The sequence below is a fragment of the Anas platyrhynchos genome, chromosome 16, assembly GCF_047663525.1.
Source record: "Anas platyrhynchos isolate ZD024472 breed Pekin duck chromosome 16, IASCAAS_PekinDuck_T2T, whole genome shotgun sequence".
Taxonomy (NCBI): domain Eukaryota; kingdom Metazoa; phylum Chordata; class Aves; order Anseriformes; family Anatidae; genus Anas; species Anas platyrhynchos.
Window position 1 is genome coordinate 9,025,479 of NC_092602.1, and position 25,589 is coordinate 9,051,067.

At 40.5% G+C, this 25,589-nt stretch overlaps 1 protein-coding gene across 2 annotated transcripts in view; it reads right to left on the minus strand.

Annotated features, from left to right (window-relative positions):
• The window catches only part of LOC101798203 (T-box-containing protein TBX6L), a 37,282-nt gene extending 11,788 nt beyond the window's left edge, over positions 1-25,494 (minus strand). The window contains exons 1-13 of one of the 2 annotated variants that reach the window (XM_072024357.1): positions 23,503-25,494; positions 22,600-22,712; positions 20,681-20,718; positions 19,698-19,871; positions 17,353-17,477; positions 16,540-16,671; positions 14,406-14,592; positions 11,519-11,591; positions 10,380-10,452; positions 7,740-7,889; positions 6,208-6,287; positions 5,631-5,838; positions 2,373-2,690 (exon numbers count right to left, since the gene is read on the minus strand). In XM_072024357.1, coding sequence (XP_071880458.1) covers positions 2,373-2,388 — 16 coding nt within the window. In that variant the 5' untranslated portion in view covers positions 2,389-2,690; positions 5,631-5,838; positions 6,208-6,287; ... (8 more) ...; positions 22,600-22,712; positions 23,503-25,494. Of the gene's footprint in view, positions 1-2,372; positions 2,691-5,630; positions 5,839-6,207; positions 6,288-7,739; positions 7,890-10,379; positions 10,453-11,306; positions 11,421-11,518; positions 11,592-14,405; positions 14,593-16,539; positions 16,672-17,352; positions 17,478-19,697; positions 19,872-20,680; positions 20,719-22,599; positions 22,713-23,502 lie in introns of those variants that run through there. The other variant, XM_038187613.2, reaches the window with a different exon arrangement.
• Between the last annotated feature and the right edge of the window lie 95 nt (positions 25,495-25,589).

Genomic DNA, 25,589 nt, shown 5'->3' on the forward strand with positions numbered 1-25,589 from the left:
ACGGGGAGAAAGAGCTGCGCATGCAATAAACATCGCAGCAAAGACTTTAAAATGTTGTTAATGTCCTTCTTGTCACAGCTTTTGTGTGCCCAGTCGGAGGCTGAGAAACAGGATCTTTACAGTTTGCATGTGGGTCTGGACCACAGTAATGCCTGAGCCTTCTGGTAGACCCTCACTGCTGACAGCAAAGTCATGTGCAATCAACTTTGAGGGGATTCTGCAGTGGTGGATCCACTTGCAGGATCTATTTCGGATGTGCTTCGCAGAGCCAGAGGCTGCCTTGCAAATTCACTCCTCGTTTGTGCCCATCCAACTAACGCCAAGGCTCACGTTCACGTCTTCCCCACAAAGATGCCCACATGTTGGAACTGCACCACAAAGAGCTTTGTGGCAGGGCGGCCAAGCACTGAGCTGGATTTGTTAGGTCTGTACTTCTGATGTTTCCCCTTCTGCGTACCTTAGGTTTTAAGGATTATTTGAAAGCAACTTAAACATCTTCCAAGAATTTTAGTTCCAAGCTACTTTAAAACTATTCATTACTGTTACCATATTATTACCGCACATGGCAGATTTTGAAACATATGCCAAGATGAAGGTGTAGAGCTGCTGTGATAAAGGCCAGCACTGAAAATCAAGAGATCTTCACTCTATTCCATGCTCGATTTTAAAGCCCTGATACAAACAAGACCGGTTTGTGCTTTGGTTTGTGCCTAAATTAGGCTGTACTAATCTTTTTCCTATCTTGGAGACGGAGAGAAAGGAAAATGAGAGTGAATTCAGTAATGCTTTGAGGGAAAGGAACAAAAATCTTTGGATAGAAGATGCTGGAGATTAATTCACTCACCGAAAGCAGTCCCTCAATTAATTGTCCACTACTGAGACAATTACATGATGTCAGAAAATCTGTTGCAGACTTCCCATAAAGTATAGTATAAGGTTTGCAATAGTGGGAAACTCCAACAAGGTAAAAGGTACATTTCTTATCTTCATCAAAACTGGTTATCATTACATTGTTTCTGTTTTATTCTCAGTGAAGTCTCATGCTAACAGCTATCTAGCGTCCACGGGGAAGAAACACACATCAGTACAAGAAGTTATCTGATAAATTATTTTTGCCAATAATCAATTTAACCCATGTTTTCTGACCTTATATATGCCAGTAGGAACACCTGGAAGAAACCTCACTTCCTGGAGCCAAAAAGCTTTTTTGGTGCTAACGAAAGGACTGTGTTTCTACAAGTGCAATGGCTTCACCTCTCAAATGCATGCAGTCATATTTCTGTTGTGTAGGGTCATACACCATAAACAACGCAATAAGAAAATCAGATGACTTCTGAAAGAGCTGGAATCCTTAACATAACAAAATACTGCAACATGTGATATTCATTTTTGCGCTTTTGCTTAAGTTAAAGTTCTCTTGATGTGGCAGAAATCAGTATGAATCCAATCAGCACCCTACGGATGGCTTTATAAAAAACCCAAAACAATGGCGAAGTTGGAAGTCGTCGTACGTGTATTTTGCTTATGAAACAACACATTACAGCAATAGAGAAAAGAAGGTGAGAATACCCTGCCACCTCTAACGGGTAGGTGAACCGCATACCTAAACTAGGCAAACATTCGTTTCCTTCCAGCACAGAGGAAAACATGGGACTGAATCTGGGTTTCGGTTATACTGACACACTCAGTGCCCCTGGACTGGTCCTTAGTTTCCCAGTGCATTATCTGCCATTGTGCCCAACTGATCATGCCCCGCACAGAGGTTAATAAAGAGGTTAATAGCTTGCTGCGAGAAGGACGGATGAAGAAAACCATAAATAAAACCCTGTGGAAAAGAAAAAAAAAAAAACACACCGCTGTGTTTGGGCATAAAATGCTGGTAGAAGTTTCGGGGTATGTCTGCTTGGAGTTTATATTATCAAAGGGCAGAAAAAAGACAGGGGCAGGCAAAACAGACGGTTTGCATCTGAACTATTAGCAACATACGAAATATTTCCATACCTTCTATGGCCTTCAAACCCGAAGGAACTCATTGTGCTACCTTTCAGACAATATGCAAAAAACATCTTTATCCTTCAGTGAATGATCACATTGCACAAGGTGACCCAGATAAGGGAGTTTAGGGCACAAGAGTGAGTGAACCTCTGCTACCTCTGCAAAAGATCTTCCACAGCTCCCAAAGAACATTCAAAACCACAATTGTTCAACCGTTCCTATGACAAAATTTAGAAATTATCTCTAGCCACACACATACTATAAATGCTGGTATCCCTTCAGGATGGTTTGTTCGCTTTCTAAAATTATTGTGCATTCTTGGCATATCTCTAGGATCTTTCCACGCAGTAAGGAATAGGAGGGAGTCCTTTACCTACCTGATAAAACTTGCATTTTTCCATGTACTGTGGAGTCTAGGAAGTTGCTCAGCCACCAGAGTCCGTAAAAAGGGAGCCCAAATATTCCAGTTCAAAAGCAGGTCTGATTTCCTGCAGCAAGCAAAAGCCGTTCCATCTGAGATCCAGTGTCAAGAGTGACTGAGATGAGGATGGGACTCCAAGCACAGCTAGCCAAGGTGAGTTCTTGTTTTATGGAGGCTAATGAGCAGGGAGGAGCTTCTCGCCAGGGCTGTCCCCTTGCAATCCTTTGATGTCCAAAGGGACAAAGAGAGGAAGGATCTGCAGCAATGGCTGGGGCTAAGGGAAGAAAATCAAAGAGAATTAACATGGCTTTGACATACAGGAAACCCTACAGGGGAAATGCACCTTGATTTACTGCTAACGCACTTTTAAACAAATAGAGACAAAACCAAAAACATTAGTTAAAGACTTATCTACAAAATAAAACCTTAAACATTTTAAGGCCATTCCAAGGATTTGATATAATTTTCATCTCCAAGCACAGACTCACTTTACCGTTGATTTCTGGTATCAGAATCAGGACTGTATTGAGCTGTTTATTCTCCAAGTGAGTGATTAACAGTCTGTGGAAAACTTGAGTTTTGAGAGTTTTATCCCAGCTCAAATCTGGGATACTGAGGTAACATATACGTTTACATGTCTTTTCCACTCACAGAAATACAGGTGATGGTACAGTGTTACCTACCTAACCAACCTCTCCATTCACAGACTTTAACTGTACAGTTCATTTTCCTGTTGTTGTTGTTGTTTTGTTTTTTTTTTATTATTATTATTATTTATTTTTTATTTTTGTTTTTGTTTTGTTTTGTTGTGTTTTTTTTGTTTTTTTTTTTTTGGCATGGTCCTCACCGCTGCATCAGATATTCTCAAGCTCATGGCTGAGGCTGCTCTGCACGATACCTTTTTCTGCTGAGCTTCATCACTGAAAGCTGCAGTTGCTTTAATGACACAGCTATGCTAGCACATCGTTTTCCTGGCAGCAAATTTCTTCAGCTGGCACCTTCCAGCACCAGTGCAAGTGATCTAAAAGTCTCAGGCGTGGACCAGGCACTGGTTTTATTTAGGCCTGCTCTTATTGAACGAAAGGCTGTGCACAAGCTGAAGGACTTCAGTGTTTTCCCTTAATTAGTTTATTCTGCAAGTGTGACCATTAGCTTTTGTACTTACAAGTGCTTACAAGTGCTAAGAGACAGCAATCAAGCCTCATGCTTCAGGTCACAAACCAGTGGCTACACCTCAGTGAAGAAGGGAGTTCTACGCATTCGTGGACAGAAACGGCTATACTAACATTTACAGGTCCGAGATGGTGTTCAAAAAGAGGAGGTCAAAAGCAGGACATCAGTCTCGATGGGCCAGAGATGGATCCTGCACAACAAATTTAGGAGTTCTTCATTTCAAAGAGCATTGCTGGAAGGCTGCAGCTGGTTCATGGTCTAGTTTTCCTCCCAATAAAACAAACACTTTTTATTTTGTGAATGATATTTTTGGGACAGGATTTTTTTGTGAATCACATTATTGGGACGGATTTTTAGTCTGACAGGCAAAACTTCCTGAATTTATTTACAGTCAGTTCCTACAGAAGAACATACTTTTAGTTTTACTTTTACTGCCTTTTGGAGCGGGCAATGCAACAACATGTGAAGAGGACAAATGAATTTAATCAGAGGAGGGCCCATCTCTTTTTCACTATTACTTTGAATTTTAGGCATTCTGGTACTGTGGGGGATGGGGGCAAGAAAGGCCAGTGTTTATTGTGGCAAGGAAGAACATTTAAAAGAAAGGGGTTAGAGAGTTTGATAAGTCCTGAGGAGGATTTTATAGCAGGAGATGGTCCACTGGCTCCTGGCAACTTTGAAGGACCACATCCAGCCTTCCTGACAACCCTTTAAAACTACGGGATAATGCAGCAGACCACAAGCTTCAGCTAACTCGGGGACATCCAGAACTAGGGGCTCAGCACCACTGAGGAGGAAGTTATCATCTAGTGGGGTAACATCAACTTGTAGCTCAGCTGGAGATTATTTATTACATGTGTAGAAAAATACATTGGAAGGAAAAAGATCAGCTGTACATGGCATCAAGGTCAAATCTCTTCTGCTTGTACTTGCAGAGCCACTACCAGACAAACTGAACAGGATGCAGAAATGCTTTTCTGCTCTGCTACAAAAGGGAAGGCAGCATCAAATCTGCTCCCTGTGTCCTGCTTTTGTAATGCTAGTAGTTTAACTGCAGACAGCAGAAAAGACGACCATAATCAGAATCTGAAAAGGGAAAATGGAACAAAAATTGGGTCATATTGAAGCTAGCAGTGAGATGGATCAACATCCCACACAGTTAGAATCTGCACAACAGCAGCAGCAGCGCTGGGAATTTCAGACTCTTCACCTGACAAGAGCGTGGGATGTGTATCATGACTTACTGCTTCTTCCACGAAAGGGGATCAGATGGTCTCCTGCTGCCACTTCATTTGCACACTGCGGATCAGCATGTCTAGAGAACACACATTTGCTACAAGTACTCAGATCCTTTTGGCTTTCCCAGCTGATTGATGGGGAAGGTGGAGTCATTAATTACCCATGACTAGTTAACAACTAGCTTTCTCCCAGCCACTCTAGTTGCACTGGAGAGGTTTTAAAAGTGAAAAAAAAAAAAAGTGAATTTGTTACTATTCCTGGCAAGCGTGGCTAACAGGAGCAATCCCCATGAAATTCATCACAAGCAAAGGGGGATGTAGCAGATTACCCTCCTGTCTGTTTGCCCACAGAGTGCCCTGGGCAGTTTGCTGGGAAATCAGAGGTGAATGTGCTGGTATCTAACAATTCACTGGCAAATCGAAGGATAGGGGGAGGAAAGGGAAGGGAGAGAGAGTGGATATGTGTAAGCCAGTGACATACACAGCTCTGCTCCAAGCTCATTTACAAGCAGCAGGTAAAAATCCTGCTTTGCCTAGCTCTAACAGTAGGCTCTCCTGCTACGCTGAAGGGGATGAGCTAGGGCAGCACAGAAGGGAGGGGACCTGTGATGACAAAAGCAGAAGTCAAGAGCTTTTTGCTTTGCATCTCTTTGAGGAGGTGATTAGAAAGAAACATTCCCCTCTGTGTTTTGTAGTAGGGCAAATGTTTTCTGGCACTTCTCCTGCACGTGAAGCTTTAACCCTTCACACTCAACAGGCCCGGGAGGGAACTGGCCAGCACACACACCCTCCCCCACTCCTACCTTCTGAACTGAGAGCTCTTTGAGACAGGGTGAGCACTTCACCATCTCTGGCTGGTGATGAGGGCTCTCAGACCGCAGAACAGATAAGAACAGCGTGTGTCAGCTGCAGACTGTGGCTATCAGGATCTGAGTCTGCGAGTGGCTGCACAGGATGCACCACCTCCATCCAGGCAGCATTTCCAGGACACCGTTCTGCCCTATGAACAAGCTCAAGCACAAGGCATTAAAGTTACTCTCAGGGAGAAGACTGCTGAAATGCAAGAAAAAACAGATTAGTAATAACGATCTTTGGAATGAGCCAGCCTTGGATCACTTGCTGATCCGTATTAATGCCCTGGTATGGCAGACAGCAACACAGCCCCTTCAGGCTTCCCTCTGTGCATGTTGTTGTGAGAAAGCATTATCACAACAGCTTTAATAAAGGTGGGCTTAAGTGAAACAGTGGTGTCTGCCTGAGTTTGTCAAGCCAAATAAAGTAACACAGAGATGCGTAAAATGCATTTAAGAAATACTCCCCTCTACAACATGAAGATTGCCTTTCTGCCATTTAAATGCAACTCACTTAGCAGATTCCTACCAGGTGCATGTAGGCCACGGTCTCAGAGCATCTTGGCAGCTCTTTGCAAAGGGTACTCTGCCATCTGCACAGGATGAGTACTGAAAATATGGGAAGACAGTGTGTCGTTAACGGGACCCAGAATAAAAAAAAATGTCTGTTACATATTTTCATACTTAATTAAAAACATAAAGCAGCCTCAGACTCTCCAGTCAACTTTAAAGCCCACCAATCTGTCCCTTAACTACAGGCTCAGCCTGCTGCAGAGCAAATGAGGCCTGACTGCACACACCCAGGGCAGTGGGGAAAGGCAGTATTTTTCCAGAGAAAACAAAAATGATGAAAGTGTTGTACCTACAGCTGTGCTAGCCTTGAAGTATGCGACTCCCTGTCCTTGTTAGTGACCAATATCTCATACAGAAGAGATATAAGTGCAACTTCAGCCAGACACTGAGCTGGCCAAGTGAACAGAACAGGGTCCATCAGGATAGAGAGGTCTGCCTCTGGCAGCATGGGCAGCCTGAAGTCAGGCAGGTTTATAAGCCAGTCTCTGTATGGGGAGGCTACAGGAACAGTAAAAGCCTGCAAAGTATTTTAAGATGCTCTGGTAAAGTATTAATCAAAATTTCCTGTTGTGGTAGGCATAAGGAACAGTGCCTTCCTGGTTCCTTACAGCAGTTCCCATAGTACAGTATTTTCTTTTTATGGTGAGAAATGGTACTTTTTTAATTTTATTTTTTTTTCTTTAAGCAGCTGGGTTGGATGTTTTTTTCCTGGTAAAAGCTGTCGTCTGCCTTCAAGGTGTGCTACACGTGCATTTGCATTCAGCCATTCCCACACTGGAACCCACGCAAGAGGCCCCACCAAAGGCAGCCCTTTGTAGGGCTGAAAGCCCCGTGCTGAGTCCCAAATTGTGTTACCCCAAAATCTTCCCGGCATTCTCAGCAAGCAAAATCACATTTGGTAAAACAAAACAGTTGGTTGGAGAGGGCCTGTTGGTAACAGCTCGATGCTAAATTCACAAGAGGGTCCCTGGACTGAGGCGCAGTGTGCTGCGGGGACTGGCCACATGCCTGCGCCCACCCTGAGGAGGGCTGCATTTAGCAGTGCCTTTTGGGGAAGGGAACATGTGAAAGTTGCCCATGCAAATGAAAAGTAGTACATTAGAAGTTTAACAGAGGCTTTTCCTCTCGCGGGTTTGTGGATTGAGGTATCTGACCACAAAGCTGTGGCTCCTGAACTAAAAAGCACACGCTCTGCTGTCTCCTCTTTATCACATCCGCCCTCCCCAGCCCTCCTGGAATATGCACCCACTTCTCCCAGCAGTTAGTTAGCATTGAGACAAGAAGGGAAATACTTAACAGCCACTTAACACTGAAGGCTGATTTTGGCCTCAAAGGCTACAGTCCAGAGTCAAATGCAAAATATTTCTGTCTAGAGCTCTTTCAAGTTTTCACAGACTCCTGATGTTAGATGCACTGTTTTCCTGTCAACCCATTGTGTCTCCCAGACGCGGCTCAGCACTCTGTCCCGCTCAAATCCACAAAAGATACCTTTTTGAAGGACTTTACAGCTCAGAAGCAGCAAGACCAGCTTTGTCACACAGCAGAGGAAAGTGCCAAAAGCACAATGCTGCATAGTGCTGCCCGTCCTCTCCTGCACTGGGGAATGGGAATGCTCTCTGCCCCTGCACACCTGGGGCCCTGCAAGGAAGCATAAAGGATCAGCCTTAGAAAACAGGCAGCGAACAGCTCTGGGTTAACACCCGTGCAGAAATATTTTTGTACGGATACACACGCATACACAGGAAAACGTAAAGAGAAGCATTAGGCAGAGCTTCAAAATTGCTGGCGGTTCAATTTAACCATGAACTGAGATCAGGAAAAAATCCTGGGCAGAATGGATTGTGCTGAATGGAAGGCCAGCTGACAGTGCTTCAGCAGTCTGCTAAAAAGCTGATCTTTACAGGAAAAAGCAGCAGGCCAAACCTAGAAGCTTGTATCTAAACTTTAGGGGCTTTTGAGATCGCAGATACACTGTAATACTGCTTTGGTTTCTGCAAAGGATTCCTTCTGTTGGTGTGCAAGTGTTCATCAAGGCAAGAAATTAACAGATAAAAAGCCCAACCTGAACGATGCGAGTCAGTTTGCAAGGCATTTTGGTTTGCCAAGGCAGATTTATTCTGTGAGAATCCTAAGAAAGTTTCCATACACTTTGTATCATAGCAAGGGTCTAATCACAACATGAAGTCAGTAAACAGAGCATAATTCCCTATCAAAGGGACTGCCTTCAAAGAGTTTATGAAAATGAAGATTTAAAGGTTTTAGAATTTAAAAATAAAGACTTGTGAGCTCTACAGAGCTGAGTAGAGAACTTTGAGAAAGACACTGAACAGCACCAGAAAGCATTGGAGAACAGAACAATTAAACTGTATGTAGAAGATTTTGATTCAGAGCGTTTTACAACAAATCGTGTTTCATTTTACTAAGGTATTTATGACAGCATTTTTTTCCTTTTACATTATTATTTATCAGTTCTTAAAAAATAACAAGTTATATAGCCACAGGTTGCACACTACTCTGCCCACACCTCACAGGAAGAAGGGAACTGAGCCCACAGGATGTCTAACCAACCTGCAGAGCTATTTATAGGATCTCCCATAAAAACAAAGTGAATACCAAGACAGATTCACACAGCACATCCCGCAAAACTGTTTTTGAAAGCCGATATAGAGCATTATGATGGGACACGTAATCTGTAGGGAAGTCTGAAGCCAGTAACAAAAAGCTGGAAATATCTACCCACTTTAAGCAGAAAGTCCTTGGATAAAATCCAAACCATACTTTTTCTCACCCAACTTGCTCATCCCCTGGTAGCAACACAATACTGGTGTCCACAATAGCCAGATTCAGGTAAGAATCCTTCTAAATCACCAATAACAGAAAAAAAAGCACCTGTCAGATTTCATGGATTCCTCAAGTCTGCAGGGGGATGAGGCTGTCATGAATGTACGCTACTTTACATGATCGAACACAGCTTCCTCTTAGCCATTTTTCTGCAGTCCCTAGCTTGTCTAGAATTTTCCTCCATTCTTCTTGTATTACCAAATTCCTCATACTCAGTCTTTGTTGCTGCCAAGGGCCAGGGTACAAACTCCAGGCAGGATCACAGACCCCCAGTTCCCTCCCCCTACCCAGCAGATTGTGAAACATTTATGACCTGGCTCTTATGGCTCTAGAGGTGCCGAATGGCCTTCCCCCCCCCTCCAAATCTCAGCTCCTGATGGGCAGCTACAGACCAACTTTTAGCCGGTTTGGTCCGTAGTTGTGGATTTTATTGCCCAGTTTGTCTCTTCAACTCACATTTGTAAGCTCCAGAGTAGATTTTTCCCTGGGTAACACTCTGCAGCTCAAAGAACTCTTCTTGTTTTTATTACATCCTTAGTGATTAAAGGGATATTTAAACCTCACAATGCTCCCTGCTGTGAATATAAAAGCCTGGCATCATTTTGGATAGATGTGTTTTAAAAAAAATAAATTAAAAATTAGCCCTCCTATAGCAGACAAATGCTTTTAAGTTGTTAAAACCATCAGGCACTTGAGTGATTTAAATACATTGTTTGCAGTTCCTTGAGAGACCAAGGGACAACCCATGGCTTTGAGCTATCTGAACAATTAGACAGACGAGTTCCACTTGGAGGGAGGACAATGGAGGTGTGTAATGACTGTATGATACTGAAAATACTCGATTTCATCTACTTACGAATAAATGACTTAGAATTATTTTCCTCTCTAACCTGGCAATCACTAATGCACACATAACAGGTTCCATTCCTGAAAACATAATCCTTGCTTTTGTGATGGAAAAACTGTTTTTAAATGACTGGCACGTTTCAAGCTAATCTGTGCCTGTCAGCCAAACGTAGGTACAAACAACAATATAATGTAAACTCAATCGAAATATCCAAATATCCAAGATCTGTTAAGAAGAGTGCTGGGGAATATGCAGGAGGAAATGAAATCATATTTGAGAGCAAACATTCCTTCTGAGCTTTAGATGGTTATCAATAATGGCCTTACTGGTTTTGCCACCCCCTAATGCTGTAGTCACTAGTTCAAGCTTCTCCAGGGAGCTACTGCCGGAGTTAGATCTGGTGAGAGTTAAATATGCCTGCAGTGCAGGTTTGGACTCACCGCTAAGGAGCTCAGAGCTTTCCTCCTCACTGCTAGCTCGCTTTACTGGTTGGTGCTGCTCAGTTTCTTCCTCCTAACATGAAGTTTTTGTTTGTTTGTTTGTTTTTTTGAAAAGATTATCACAAGGTGCAAGGAATATTCACACTTGTGCATACACTAGAATGTGCACCTTGTGGCCCATCCTGAGCTTTTACTGATAATTTTCTCATGACCGAGGCATTTAAAAAGGAGCTTTCCTGTCTGGATCCTCTGTTGTCTATGATGGTAACTCACATTGCAGCCATTCCCCCAGACACAGCATCTTCAAGAAACCTGTAGGACCTAACTCCTCTGCATGACTGCTACGCTTCTGTCAAACTGGGCTGCAACCTGGTTAAAAGAGTTATGGGGGAAAAAAGGCAGTGAGACCATACAAGTCTAACTGCTGCAGAAAGTCAGGCCATTGAGGGGGTAGAGAAATACTCTTCAAAAGATGAATCTGGTCACTGTTTCATGAGATTAAGTCCACACTGTTTTGCCTAGCTACTACAAATAATTGGCATATTCATAAAGATGGCTCTAACCTCAGTCTCCAGCAGTTCCAATGGCAGTTCCAACAAGCCTGCCTAATAAAATTAGTCCTGACTCATTAATATACAACTCCTTAGATACGTTTCACATATACCTGTCAAAGGCTAATTATGACAGGACTACTCAGTATTTAATCTTTCTGCCATTCCATGATGCTCCCATTACATGAATTCTAGGTGGTGAAGAGCTAATCCTAAAAAATCTCAGAGGAAAGTGTTGAGAATACTCTTACACTTCTGGGGAATATCCTGTTGTCTCAGCACTCCTGGTGACCTACCAGTCCTTCACTGATTTACTAATTAGCCTGTTTTATCAGTAAAAGGAACCCAAACACAAAAAAGGAACCATCATTCTTACCATGCTGTAACTCAAATCTGCCCTACGGACTTCTTGCTGACTGTGGTCTTGAAACACTCTCAACTGCCTCTGTCTCTCATCCTTAACAGTGCTCCTACCACCACAGATGGAACTGTTGGTGGAAAAGTAAAATGGTGGGTGGTTTCCACTGAAGTGAGAAGCAGATGTTTGATACAACTGGAACTTGTAGTTAAAAAACTACTTACTGATACCTTCTTGCAGCTGCATCTGTTTTCCTAGAAGCCTTTTTACATCTGTATTGTTGTTGATCTTCAGTTGGGTAACCTGTGACAGAAAAAAAAAAAAAAACAAGGACAAAGAAAAAAATGGTTGGATCAGTAGAGTCAGAGAAACGAATGATGAAAAGGAAAGGTGAAAAATGTAAATAAAATAAACAAAATAGGGGAAGAGAGAGAATAAGGGAAAGAACCATGTTTAATCGTGCTAAATGTTCTCTGATCTTTCAGAAATGGTTGGTATTAAGCAGCGCATAGAAACTACTGTTGACAATGTAAAAAGATCAACTGCTGAAATCAGAGAATATTACTGCCCAAACAGTGCTAGAGAAAGGTAACCTCTTTACCAAATCCATCATTTTAAACAAATACAATGGCTTATGAGATAATAAAAATTAACTCTACCCTAATGAACCTCACCGGCTTGCTTATTTTTTTAACTATGCTTTACCATGGAATAAAACAGAGCATCTTTTAAGAGACATAATTACAACGTGCAGCATATATTTTAGTCTTACTTTCAGAAGGAATCTCCACATTTCATAAAAAGGGGTGGATGACAGCACATGCTAGAAACAGCTGTAAAGTCACCATGTGTTATACAATTTTCCCAGCACTATTTCACTATGCCAGCAGATACTGTGGGGTGACAACGCCTGGTTCCTATATGCTGTGCAGAGAACGAGGACAAAAATTACTGCCAAGCCTGGTGATAATGGGATGGGATTCTGCCTGCCCTATTCGTTATCTACCTCACCTAATTCCAGTCTATACCGCTGTGAAAGGAGGTACACATTAACAGCACCTCATATTCTCCTGAGTTTTGTCAGTAACACAGAGTTTTAACCCCCTGATGATTTCAACGCATTATTCCAACTTAAGCTTCTGGGCTCCCTGGAAGGCAATTTAGCGATGTGTGATAAGCAGAAGGCCAGGCTGGATGCTCTGGTGCTTCTCCCCTTGCAGCTGTTGTTGTTAAAGCCAGCTACTGAGTTCTGAGGTTTCAAAGGCTTCCACTGGGCAAAGCCATGGCAAAATTCCACTGCAGCATTTTATTTTTTTTTATTTTATTATATCTGAAGTAGGAAAAATGATCAATGTAGGAAAAATGATCAATTTTGTTAATGAACTAAAGCAAACTCAGAGTCCAAACCTCTGTCTCTCTCCTACTTATACACACTCTGCATTGAGAGATGTTCCTTTGTCTCATGCAAACTTAAAGACGGATTGAAAAGGACATGAAAACAGTAACCTTGGAACTGTGCTCGGCTGTCATGGCCACAGAGATCATTTCAGGGAATACAAAGGCAGTTATTGCACTGCAGGGTAGGGTGCAGGTATGCATGCTGGCCAGCACCACGTGAACCTGAGCTGGTATTTCTGTACCAAATGCAGAATGATCTGAAGCCAAAGACAACATAAGCGATCAGGATAATAGACAATGTCATCAAACCTGCTTGCATTCCTGCAGTCCGCTGTGGTTTTGTAGAAGTTGCTGGTATCCTGCTTCATTTTTAAATAACAGCTCATGGGCCAGAGGGAGCCTATAAAATTTAAAGAGCAGTCGTGCTCTAAGGGACAGGATAGAGGGTTATGGTTAGCAGCTTGGAAGGACTGGTTTAGAAACCTGGAGGCAAAACTTTGATATCAAAACGCATCTACCGTCACATCTTACTTCCACTATGTCTTTCTGACCTCTTTGTCTTGTATATCCTCTCCAGGATGGAAATACAGCTCCTCCTCCCTTCACATCACGTTGTCAAGGAGTTGTTCAAGGGAGGTATTGCTGACTTGAATTGCTCTCCCTCTCTCCTGACTTTCCCCTAAGAGTTGCTTGGTATCACTTAAACTTTTCTTTTGAACACCACGGTGTTCAGCCACCTCCATCTATAAAACGTGTTAATATTAAGGAGGTTACAATATAGAGATAGTTTATATAGCTTTTTAAAATAATTTTCTGCAGTAAATGCAACGCTTCTATTTCCTTGTTGGATGCATAACCACACATGTGAAAGTAGCATAGGGATGAGCAGGAAAGTGGCAGGGCTTCTTTCTGATAGTCTGTTGTAAAGTAAACTGGCAAAACCCCACTTAATTCTTATTGCCTTACTATCAAAGCTACAGGTGAACTGGAGGGAGAAGGGATGGACTGAACATGGCAGAAGCTTTGAGCAGTTAAGAGTAGCTTCATTGACTGATGGCTCTGTGGTACAACATTCATCAGCATCAAGGAGACAGAGGGTCCAGGCCTGAAGCTAGCAGCTGCCCGGAGGAAAATGATGTCTGTATGAAGGGAGAGAGCAGAACTGCGTGCTGTCACTGAAGGGTTGATGCTAGATTACCTTGTGCTCCAGCAGAAGCAGAAGTGCAGCTGTCAACAGAACATGCCAGACAGCTGACACAACACACAAAGCCTTCCTCTTCACCTACTCCCTTCATCTTCATCTTGGGACCATAGCTCTGCCTCTCCTTTGACATTTGTTCACATCGTACATTGATACATTTCAAATCTGCCCAAGTTATTTAAGAGGGCCTGTGAGATGAAACATTGATCATCCAGAAGGGAGTCGGTGCAAACTGAGTGAAATGCATAAAGCAAGCATCTTCCATGCTCAAGTTTGAACCTCAACAACGACCCTGAGAAGAGCTTTCTTTATCTCAGGCCCATCTTTTGTTCAGAAACTTGATAACAGAGACCTTGTGTCAATTAACAGGAAATAAGCTATAGTGATAATGCCAAATTTTCCCCTATCTGCTACATGTTTAGGTCTCACAGTATATATAAAACTACATTACTGCTATCTTAGGTGACAAAAATTATGAGTGTATTGGGTGCCTCAGATGACTGACCACTTTCTCCTACCTGGCCTTGGCACCAGTATTCTTTGCCGTTGGCCAAAGCTGCAGCTATGGCAAGGCTGGTGCCTGCTTTGGCACTGGTGTTGCGAGCCATCTGCAGACAGGTTTCCTGAAGACTCTTAGAGAGGAAGTGTAGAAGGGCTCCTTAACTCCTGTTCTCCATAAGAGCTGTGTTTTTACTTGTCCAGATCCTGTGTTTAGAAAGAAAAAAAAAAAAAAAAAAAGGATGGGGGTAGGTGGGAGTGAAATGTATGGCAAAGTAAAAGCAGAACAAAGGAAAGAAAAAAGGGGAGGGAGGGAGGGACAAAAGGCAAGATGCCATGGAGAATAGAAATGTAAAAGGCTGTGCACGCTTCTACCATTGGTATCCTCTTGCTAGGCTCAGGGGTCCTGCCATCAGCTTTTGTACCTACCTGAGAATTCACAACAATAAACCCCTGTATTTCCACACATCATGTTTCATAAACCATCAGCCAATTTCACCCAAGAGAGCAGCAACCGCAATCTGAACATTGCTGAGCCTGGTAGGGCAGTCCTTTTCCCCACTTGTAGCCCTACACTAAAGTGATGGGAAAGGTGACGTTATTGAGCCTCTGGGTTTCATTTCCCAAGAAGTGCCTTTTGGTGACAGTGGAGATACACTAAAGCCATCAGCCATTGTGTCAGGGCTGACAAAAGATTGATCCATGGATGAAAGCAGTTTCACTGCAATTACAAAGCATGAACTTTACTAGCTGAAGCTCTCTAAAAGCAGAGAGGAAAGCAAACAGCCCTCAAGGGAGAAAAGAGCCTTCAGTTTACACAAATCACGTCCACTTAATATACGTAACTCATGCCCAGTATTCATGTCTCACTAAGGCATTTTCCATGTCTTGACAAACTCCTGCTATGGGCAGTTCTTCCTTGCTTCCATCACGACTTTCTATCCCTTGTTACCCAAGAGCAGTCCAGAAGCAGAACATCAAATATGCCACTAAGTCTTGTCCTTTGGGGAGCACAACCCAGGGCTGTTCTTATGACAACCAGCTGAGACTGACAATACCTCCCTCTCCTGTTTCATTCCTAATGTTCACCGAAGTGCCAGATCCCATTTTGCCAACTGCAGTCCTTTTTTCCAGAACTGATTTTACTCTGGCAGAGGGAGGGATTGTGTCACATCAGTGCTGGAAAGGGCTGTGTTTCTCTTTGCCTGGTAAACGGGGGCGATATGAGATGGACTTCCCATGCTCCAATACCTGGGTTATGGGCTCTGACTAGCAGACACGCAGCAAACCTGGTAATTCATTGATTGAAGGTGACTGCAGAGAATTAAAACTCATATAATAAATAGTATTTCAGAAGGGAACTTGCTAGATTAAAGGTTCTGGTTTAGCACTTTCTGACTGAATTTTTTTTCTTACCTGAAGACAAATGAGAATAGACTTGCAGAAATATGGGTTTTTATTGCTAGTAAGGAGCTGTTTATAAAAACATTTTCTGTGCAACATCTACATTTAGTTATTTCTTTCTTGCGTTAGGTGAGGTGGTTACAGTGAGCCTACAGCAGGATTATCACACTTAAAAATTTATCTGACTACCTTGGTCTCACAATTTATTTGCCATCCTCAAAGCTAAACTGAAACTTGCATCTTGCCAACGTTTTACCCAGCAACATACCAAAGGTATTTAAGCCTCAATCCATTTCTGTTCACAGAGATGAAAATTGTACTAATGGATGAAGCTACTGCAGAAGACAATTATTCTCTAGCAAACTCTCCCCAGGCTGAAGAACCCTAGGTTTCCTGAAGGCAGCTCTGCTCCAGCTTTTTTTGGGTCTATTTCAGAAACGGAATTAGTCCCTTAAGAGAGCTGTCAGTTAAATATATTTGCCAATAAGAGGTCAGCTTAAATAAATCTCAGAATACTTGTGTTTGCACAGACAGATCCATTCCATGTCTAGCCAATGTAAATTCTTCAGCAAATAAACTAAAGTTAGCAGAAACTAAGTAAAATAAGCAAAATAACTCTTTTTGCATTTTTTTTTTTAACTTTATCCTCCACCACACAAGATATTAAATCTACATTGACATTTAGGCATTAAGAAGTATTCCCAAAACAGGATCAAAACACTAATGTCCTCGGATTTGGAAATGTGTTACCTTGATGTCTGTACAGCCACAGGAGGGCATTCAGCAATGGCAATGCACTAATTCCATTGACATCATCTCTCCAATTCAGTCATAGGGACTAGAGAACTCTATTTTATTTTTTATTTTTAACATGTCTTTCATCTAAAAGAGAATAAGGCAGGATATAATGGATGGTTAGTAACGCTGTTAAATAGTTAAACGAGACGCAGGAAATTTCAATTGGGGAGCAGAGAACATAACAAAATCTAAGTCTTGATTTAGAAAAAGACTTGATTGTTGCACTGAAGTATCCCAAAATCTCAGCAATCAGAGCTGAGGGCCCTCCAAAACAAAGAGCACATTCTACTTAGAGAAGCGGACACCCATTATTCTTCTCCAGAATTCTACTCATGGAATTCTGTTATCTACTATGACAAAGCACAGGTGGGTTTTCTGTATTCCTCTTGTTTAAGTAAATTGTGGGAACAGCTCCTAGGCAAATTTATATTAACTTTTTTTTTTTTTTTTTTTTTTTAAAAAAAAGCAGCACCACATAGTTTTAACTGTATTTTATTAGAAAATAAAATTGTAAATTATTTAAGACATAAAAATTTCCTAGCCTCACATTCAGTGGATTTTTTTTTTTGACAAATAGTTTCAATTTTATAGAATTGGAAAATGGATGATAAAAGGGTTTATTGAAAAATTTGCCAGCTAGTGGAAAAACTCTGATACACGAATCATTTTTTTTTGACCCTCAAAATTAAGCCAATGAATCAATGGTGTTGTTAATGAAATAGGTGTGGAAAGGGAATATCAACAGAGCCCAGCTACAGAACATACCAAGAATGAGCCAGCTTCTAGTCTGTCATATTCAGTAAATATCACCAGCTCGGCTGCTGCTGCTTGGAAAGTCACCAGGATTTCCTTGCAGGAACAGTATCAACCACTGAGAATGGGGGAGACAGCTGTCAAAGAAAATGATATTCCCAATAAACACTGCCTCAGGGATCACACAAAGACAGGTATTGCTAAATGGAGCTTTATTTTACGATTTCCTTTTCTGGAACTTATGTAGATGACGTCCACTTTATCTCCAAAGTTAATCTATATGCTGTAGCCATGAAAATTTCAGGGAGAATTAATTGAGGCATTTTAAGTTTCTTAGTACTTCTTTCAATCAATGAAGAACAATTTAAAATTATAGCTTGTTCCTATTTACTGTTTGTCTGAGGAACCTCAGAGTACATCACCATTTTTATTTACACACTTTACCACACCCAGGCCTATTCTTTGTAGTCGCCCACAAATTTTATACTTGAATTTCTGATTAGCAAATAAATTTCCATTTTTGTTTGGTCTTTTGATGTTTCAGTGGTTAACTGTAGTATTTGAAAGCTCAAAAGTTTAAAGAAGTATTTATTCTAAAGCATCTTTTTTCAATGGGAATTTTAGTTGCAGAAATACTTCTGTTGAGCTTTAGAGCTTACAATATAAGTCTATGACCAAATAGAAGCTGATGATGCTATTGTCATTGAAAGCAACAGTAATCATATACTTCAGTATTTTGTTGAATCAGACACATATTGCTGGAGAAATGTTGTCCTCCTCCTCTCTTTCTTTTCCCCAGCAGACTCTTTGGAATTGGAAACATTTCCATATTTTCATATTCTTTATACCTACTTTTCTATTTGTCTTTGGGGTTCCAGGTAACATGACAATTACTTCTCTGTGCTTTGTATCCACATTATTACTGATGCATGCATACACTAAAACTGGGCATTTTAATATTGTAATACCGAGTTCCATTGAACTTGCAGGTTCTTTTTATCACAAGTGTAAATGCAGGATGTTATAGGAGTGCATATTAGCACATATTTACTCTCCCATTTCAGTTCAATTATCATTGTCTGAAAGTGAACTCATTAATTTAGACAGTAACATTTCCAGAGCAGTCATCTGAATTATGTGCAGTTGTTAAAGGGCCTTGTGTCTGCTTCTTAACAGCTGCCAATACACATGTCCATGGAGCTCAGCCTCAGGAACCGCTCTGTGTCCTGCAGAGGGAGAGCTCCAGTGCTCAGACGAAGCTAAGCACCTGTTATCCCAGCTGAATAGGGACATATTTGTAGCCATGGGGGAGGCAGTGAAAGACATCGAGGGATTAAAAGGACTATGAGATTGTAGTCTTTCAAGCAAGCCTGTACTGCTTCTCTGGTTTTTGCTTGCATTGAGAAAACCCACTATATTAACTTCCAAAGAAAAGTACAGGCCTGGTAAAACTTGACATTGCTCAGTTTATTTAGAAGATTGACTTCAGAGACAACGAAAAGCATCCTGGTGCATCCAACAGAATGCCCGTAAACACACTTGGCTTATTTGGCTTCTATAGAAAGTGAGTCTCTTTCTTCTCTCAGTTAAATGAACACAGTCCAACAGCACTACTTAAATGCCTATGGATAGTCCTAATTTAAAACATTACCAATGCAATTAAATGGCTTCTTTATGCTAGCAAAGCAAAGGCAATCACACCCACATTCTCAAAGAGAAACTCTTGAACTTATTTTTTGCAGCAATACTTTAACATGTGCACTCCCGAGCTGTTATTATGCTCACAGAAGCCAAACTGAAAAATCATCTCGTAGCGCAGCTACTTGCTGTGAGACAAATGTGTCAGACGCTTTGTTATGGTCCCAGGAAAGCCCATTTACTTATTAAGTATAGGAAGTGTTTCCAGCAGTGCTGTCTATTGGGAAAGTCATAGCAGCACTGTTATTTGTTTGAACTTGCGTTGACTACTTGAGGGCATAGCATTGCAAATAGATGTTGTGAGCTCAGTAACTTCCACTGTGAATTTCTAAACCTTAATATTTTTTTCTAACCCACTTTAACTTAATGGAAATCTAATGTACGGTCTAGACAATCCTAAGAGACATATTTCCATATTCAAACTACTGCTTTTTGACATTTATATAGAATAGTGTTTTTACATGTTGGTTCAATTAACAAGTTAACTGTCTTTGAGAATTCATCTAGTGCCATATCTAAAAGGAAAAGAGAAAATGATCACTGCAATCTTATTGAAGGAGTTACATTTGACATATATGCACACATTTAAAATAGAAACTGTGACTGTTCATACATTTGGGTGTGCAACTTAAGGAAATTGTATCTCCAGTGTGACTTACATTAGAAGTGTTCTGTGATTCTCTTGTAAAGTATGAAGCTTTTCTGCTCACGTATCATACTTGAACAGTATGTGTTCAGTGCCATATTAGATAATGCTCCATGAATGCCTATTTGCAAATAAAGTTCATTTGCCAATTGTTTCTTGTGAACAGCCCTCCATATGTGGCAAACACCTTTGAGAAGTAAAAAGAAAAAAAGGTGAATACATAGACAGGTTCCTAAGCTAACTGGAGCTATACATTAGAAGAACACCAATTAAGCACTCCCACATGAAGCACTGTCTAAAATACTGATACCTGGCCTTTCAATGGTAGCCAGGGTAGTATCACTAACTAAAATAAAATTAATCCCAATCTGATTCTCATCTGCTTTTTCCATATATGAACTTTGTTTATATTCCACTTATACCAGAATTCACTGTTGTTTGAAAAGTCTTTGAAAAGGAAAGGAGAGAAATAATAGGCTGAGAAACACTGAAAGGGGGATATATCACTGTCTGATCTCATAGCAAAAACTCCTTTTTAACACATATGTTGACTTAGTTTAGACAGGCAGTTTCCTTTAATATGACAATGTACTTAGACATTGTGAAGTGTTCTTCCCACTGGGATTATATAATTGAACGCTCTTGTACTAAGCTATATACACAATCATTTAATTGCATAGATAAATCCTAAATGCAGGCAGAAGTGTGATTTTACTTTTTCCCTTGGTAGAAGAGACTTTGGTTTTCTGATTTTGCAATCAGTTCACAGCCTCAGCTACATCTCACTACCCTATTTCATGTGCATTTCTGCAAGATAAGTACAGTACTTGATCTTAGCTCCTGGTGACTTTAGGTAACAGAAATTATACCAGATTTTTCTTTAGGCTTGAAAGCTACGTATTTCTTTCCTCATCCGCACATACATTTTCATCCCCAATTAAAATTTGCCTTAATGAAACTAACTCAAAGCAGTTTACAGATCCATTTATCACTTACCCCTGGACTCAGGTTACGCTGACACAAACCCCATGCCACTGCAATGAACCAGATGGAATTAATCAGGATTTGCAATGATGAAGCTGAAAACACTATTTGAGCCCTTTGACACAAGACTGTCAAAAAATATTTTTTCCCTCCCCCGTTATAATATGCTGCGTATCAAGACAATGAAAAACACCCAGTAGGCTTCTTACAGGAGGGAAGGGAAAAGGAAAAAAAAAAAAAAAGCTAAAAAAAGCTATATGAAAAGGAAGCATAGAGTATATCTGGTTTTATGCTAGCGCTGTCAGATTAATAATGGAGCACCTTTGTGCGTCTGTTGCTGCTGTATTATTGTTTTGTTTGTTTTGCTAGTGGGAGTTAGTAAACTGACTATGAGAATTCTCTCCTCATTCCCTTTGATTCAGACTATAAATGACTATAGAAATATGAAAAAGACATACGTTACAGTAAGACTGCAGAAGCCTCTTAGAAGTGAGATTAAAAGCAGCAGTATAGTTCAGTCTTTCAGAAATTTAAAGATAGAGCCTGGTCATCCATTTTATTTATTTTTTTTTCCTGTCTTAGGGCACCCTCTAGCGCTATTACAGCAGCTAGTGTAACTTCCAAACAGCATGTGATGAATGAACTCTGAGCATGGCTATATACTCTCACAATCTTGAGACAGCCCTCCAGCCAGGTTTGCCATTTACCTTGTTCTTATTCCTACATAACATTTTATTATGGATAAATCCATCCATAGGATAGAAAATATTTTGGAGCTAACATACAGCACAGCCCCTTGATGAGGTCCTACTTACTGTGCTGTGAGGTTGCATCTGAACCTCTGCAGGCAATGAACTCTAATACATGGCAAACAGTTCATGTGCTTGATATATAGAAGGCTTGTGGGCAGTACAGAAAAAAAAATCAAGCAAGCATGAGTGTTCCGCGTGCGTGTGTGTGTGTATATATCTCTCAAAAATATATACACACATATATACTCTAAGACTCTGACTCTTTTTATGGGTCAGCTGTGGCCAAATCTAATCGAGAGCAGCAAGATCCCCACATTGCCATAACAAAGCTGCAGAGATGTTGGTGACAACACGCTGCTCTAAGACTGGTACAGAGGTTCTGGAGCTGGCTAGCAAACATTTGCTGATAAGGTGACCCCATATATGCATTAAATAATCAGCAGCAGGTATAAAAATGTCTATCCAAGGAGAGATGTGTCTTTAAATCTCTATTGAGATTTGCCTGGAGTCTCTACGTATTAACATTGAAGAGCCATTCAAGTGAAGATGAATAAAAGTCATCCTCCAGAAGCCAACAAACCCCAGGTGCTGGCCTGTTACCCTTCACAGTGCTGTTGTACCATAACCTGCAACGACAGCTGAGAGTCACACAGGGCAGATCTCACAAAGGCTTAACTTGGACTCGTACAGCCTGTGGTACAGTACCCCAAGGTTACTCGCAAAACACTAACACACAGATTGATGTTTGGACTTGATGATCTTAAGGGTCTTTCACAACCTAAATAATTCTATGATTTTAGCATTAGTGGCTTCCTAGTCATTAGCTAGAAGAGAGGGGAAGGAAGGAAAGGTGTCAATTAGCACTCAACATCTACACTAACATATTCACCATTTTCTTTAGAGGCAAGAGCAAAGCTCCTTCATTCCAGTTTTATGTAACTAAGAAATCATAGTAATTATGCCTGTTGCCTTTTCTTCTGAGAACTCCAACATATTTACTCTGCCACCTTTTTCCTTAAAGTATACGAGCTATGTGCTGTGTGTAGAACTGCATGCAAGCTACATCCACCACAGGTTTTTCCACCTTCCCCAGAAATGTTACTGCCACTACCCAAACTAGAACATCGAATTTAACAAGTGTGATCCTACCCTGGATGATAAGACTTTGTCTATTCTCACCTGGCCCCTCTGCTGCCAGTCAGTGCATTTTGTCTCCTAATCAGCTTCAGCTGCCATGCCTTCCTCATCTTTTCCTGGTCCCTTTCTCCCTGACCATATGGTGTTTGTTTGGGCTGCAAAAGACATTAATTTCATTATTTATGAGAAAGTCTTGTTCTAATAGAGAGTGAGGAGAGAGTGAGAAGAGAATGAGAAGGGAGAGAGAACAGAGAGAAAGAACAAGTACTGAACCCTAGTGTTTGATAAAATTAAGGAAGGTATTTGCTGTCTTCCTTGATTTGGTAATGTTTCATTCCATAACTAAAATATTAGCTTTTGAAGAACAGCATTTCTGAGGCAGTGGGGAGAAGTCACTAACAACAGCTGTTGTTTCAACAAAATTAAGTCTTCACAGCACACTAACCGCTACCTCAGACACAGAAATTCTCGATAGTGTCAATCATATAGATTATACAATCGTTATGCCAGACAATGAAACTTAGATGAAAATTAAACACAGACAAATCCAGTACTACATACTGGAATGATGGTGATCAGTGAAAGATACTTTACAATGTGTAAAACCAATGCCAAATAACAGAAGAGCTATACACAAGTTATTCTCAACATTTGAGTAAAAGTAATTTTTTTTCATTTGCCTGGATGTCTCAACTGTTTGGGTTTTCAGTAGCCAAAAATACTTGCTTTTTAATAAAATCTGTTTTTCTAGCTCCAAGTATTCTGGATAAAAATGACATTTGAGTTGGACAATGTACTTTATTTGTCAAATTGTTTTCTGTTTTTAAAGCTCTTCCTACGTCAGAGCAGTAAGGATGGTACAAAATACCATCTTTCAATACATTTCTGTCTGCACATGATAAAGACAGCTTCTTAATCCACAAGCTGACTAAACAAAGACCTTACCTTTAAGTTTACTTTAGGCACCAGACATTCCTCTCCCTATAGCCTCATAGGGAAAAACAACAACTTATATACAGGAGCAGTATACTTCAGCAGCAGCCATTTATTCGTCTGGCACAACATTACAGACACATCTGGGAACAGAGATTTCAGAACCAATGGTTATCCGGTATATCCTGAAGACAGATGCCGTGTTTACATTTGATATTCAACTCTGAAAGGAGAGAGTTGGTAAGTTTGATCTTGCCTATACTTGAATGTCAAGCTAGTGCAACTAGAATTAGACTAAAATCAAATAAGTGATGAGTTTCCTTTGAATAATTAAGTGCAGTTTTACCATAAGGCATATTTTTTTTTCTCCTTGAAAAATCCCACAAAACTACCCTGGTAGGCTTCAGAAGCTGCCGTATTAAGTGAATGCTTCTGTTTGTACAGGATTTGAAGTTCTTGCTCCAAAATACCTTTAGGCAGGATGCTTCAGACAAACATATTCTTGGCATCTTCTCTCCAGAATATGGTTCCTGGGACTGAAGGACTATATAAACCGTACTTACAGAGAGAGGATTTCACACATACAGAATGGCTCCATTAGCCTAAGTCAGCAGCAATGCCCACTATGGAAGATGGCTCACAGTCAAACAGTGCACTGTTCAGCCATTAGCAGAAGAATGGGATTTGAAGGAGATTAATCTCACATTAATCTACATTAATCTCAGTAACTTCTCGAGATTTACAAAAAGCCCTTGAGCTACCCAACAACATAACGGGAATGTAAAATTATAGATTAAAAAAAATAAAGGAAAGAAACAAGGGGAAAAGATATAACAGTTTTGAATATAGGACTAAAAAAAAGTTACATGGTTCTGTAGTTTGAAGATTAAAACAAGCTTAGTATAGATCAGCAATGTTCAGCTCTCTTTGCTGATGGGAACAGTTGTGTTTACTGTTCTTACTTTCCTTCACCAGCAAAAAAGGACTAGAAATCAAAGAAAGTTCAAGATCAGGTATTTTAACAAGCTCTGGAAGTTGGAAAGAAAGCCCAACTACAAAGAATTCTTAAGAAGAATAAAGAAAAACATTTTCAATGGCCAAATTCAATTAAGACAATCAAATGCTCAGTCATCATACCTCAAACTCAAGCTAGAAGTCATTCACACTATGAACTTAAATGTGGTCATAAAGTTAACCATACACTGAAAACATAAATCAGCCAAAAAGCTTATGAAATCTATTCAATTTGAGTGAAGGACCACTACTGAGAACTAGCTACTCTGAGCTGTCTTCCATTTCTCATTAAATATATATATATTTACCACGCTATTTTTTTGCAAAAACAAAGCTTTCTAAAACTTTGTTTTTTGGCTTTGATTTTTTTTCCTAAAGCCAGTCAATGACTAGAAAGTATACTATACATTGTATTTATAAGAACTTATACCAAGTTAAAGAGCAAACAAACACTGAAAACATATTATTACTATTGAAAAGATCCACATACTTTTACTAATCAGTTACCCTGATCTTTTTCATATCAGTTGCATCCAGCTCACCTATCACTTGTAGAAAGTGAACAAGTTACAGGAACAACTGCTAATATGCCCAAGATGGACATCCTCACTTACTTACAAATTACATTTTGTTCAAAATAAACAACCCGGAGCAAGAGAATAAACTTGCAATGCTAAATTCAATGCTGCTTCTTTTTATTATTATAAAAAGAATATTTTTATTATTATAAAAAGAATAAGTCCATTTATTATTCTTACACTGAATGAACGACCACTGTACCAGCAGATTAACTGCTACTTTGTTCAGCCAAATATTCTTTCTATGTGGTCATATTTACTACATGTTGTCTTCTCCTTTATGTTGTTCATCAGTATTTAAAGACACTCAGGTGAAAAAACTCAGATCACGTACCAGCGGGGGAAGTGAAACCACTGCATGCCATCTTGGTAACACTGACTAACCCAGCTCTGGGGGGTTAGTTAGACCAAATCCATCCTAAGAGATCTGACATTCTTCAGAAAAAGAGGCTTCCCCCAACTCCCTTCCTGCACTACCTCCTCATCCAAGAAATAAAAGAAAGGGAA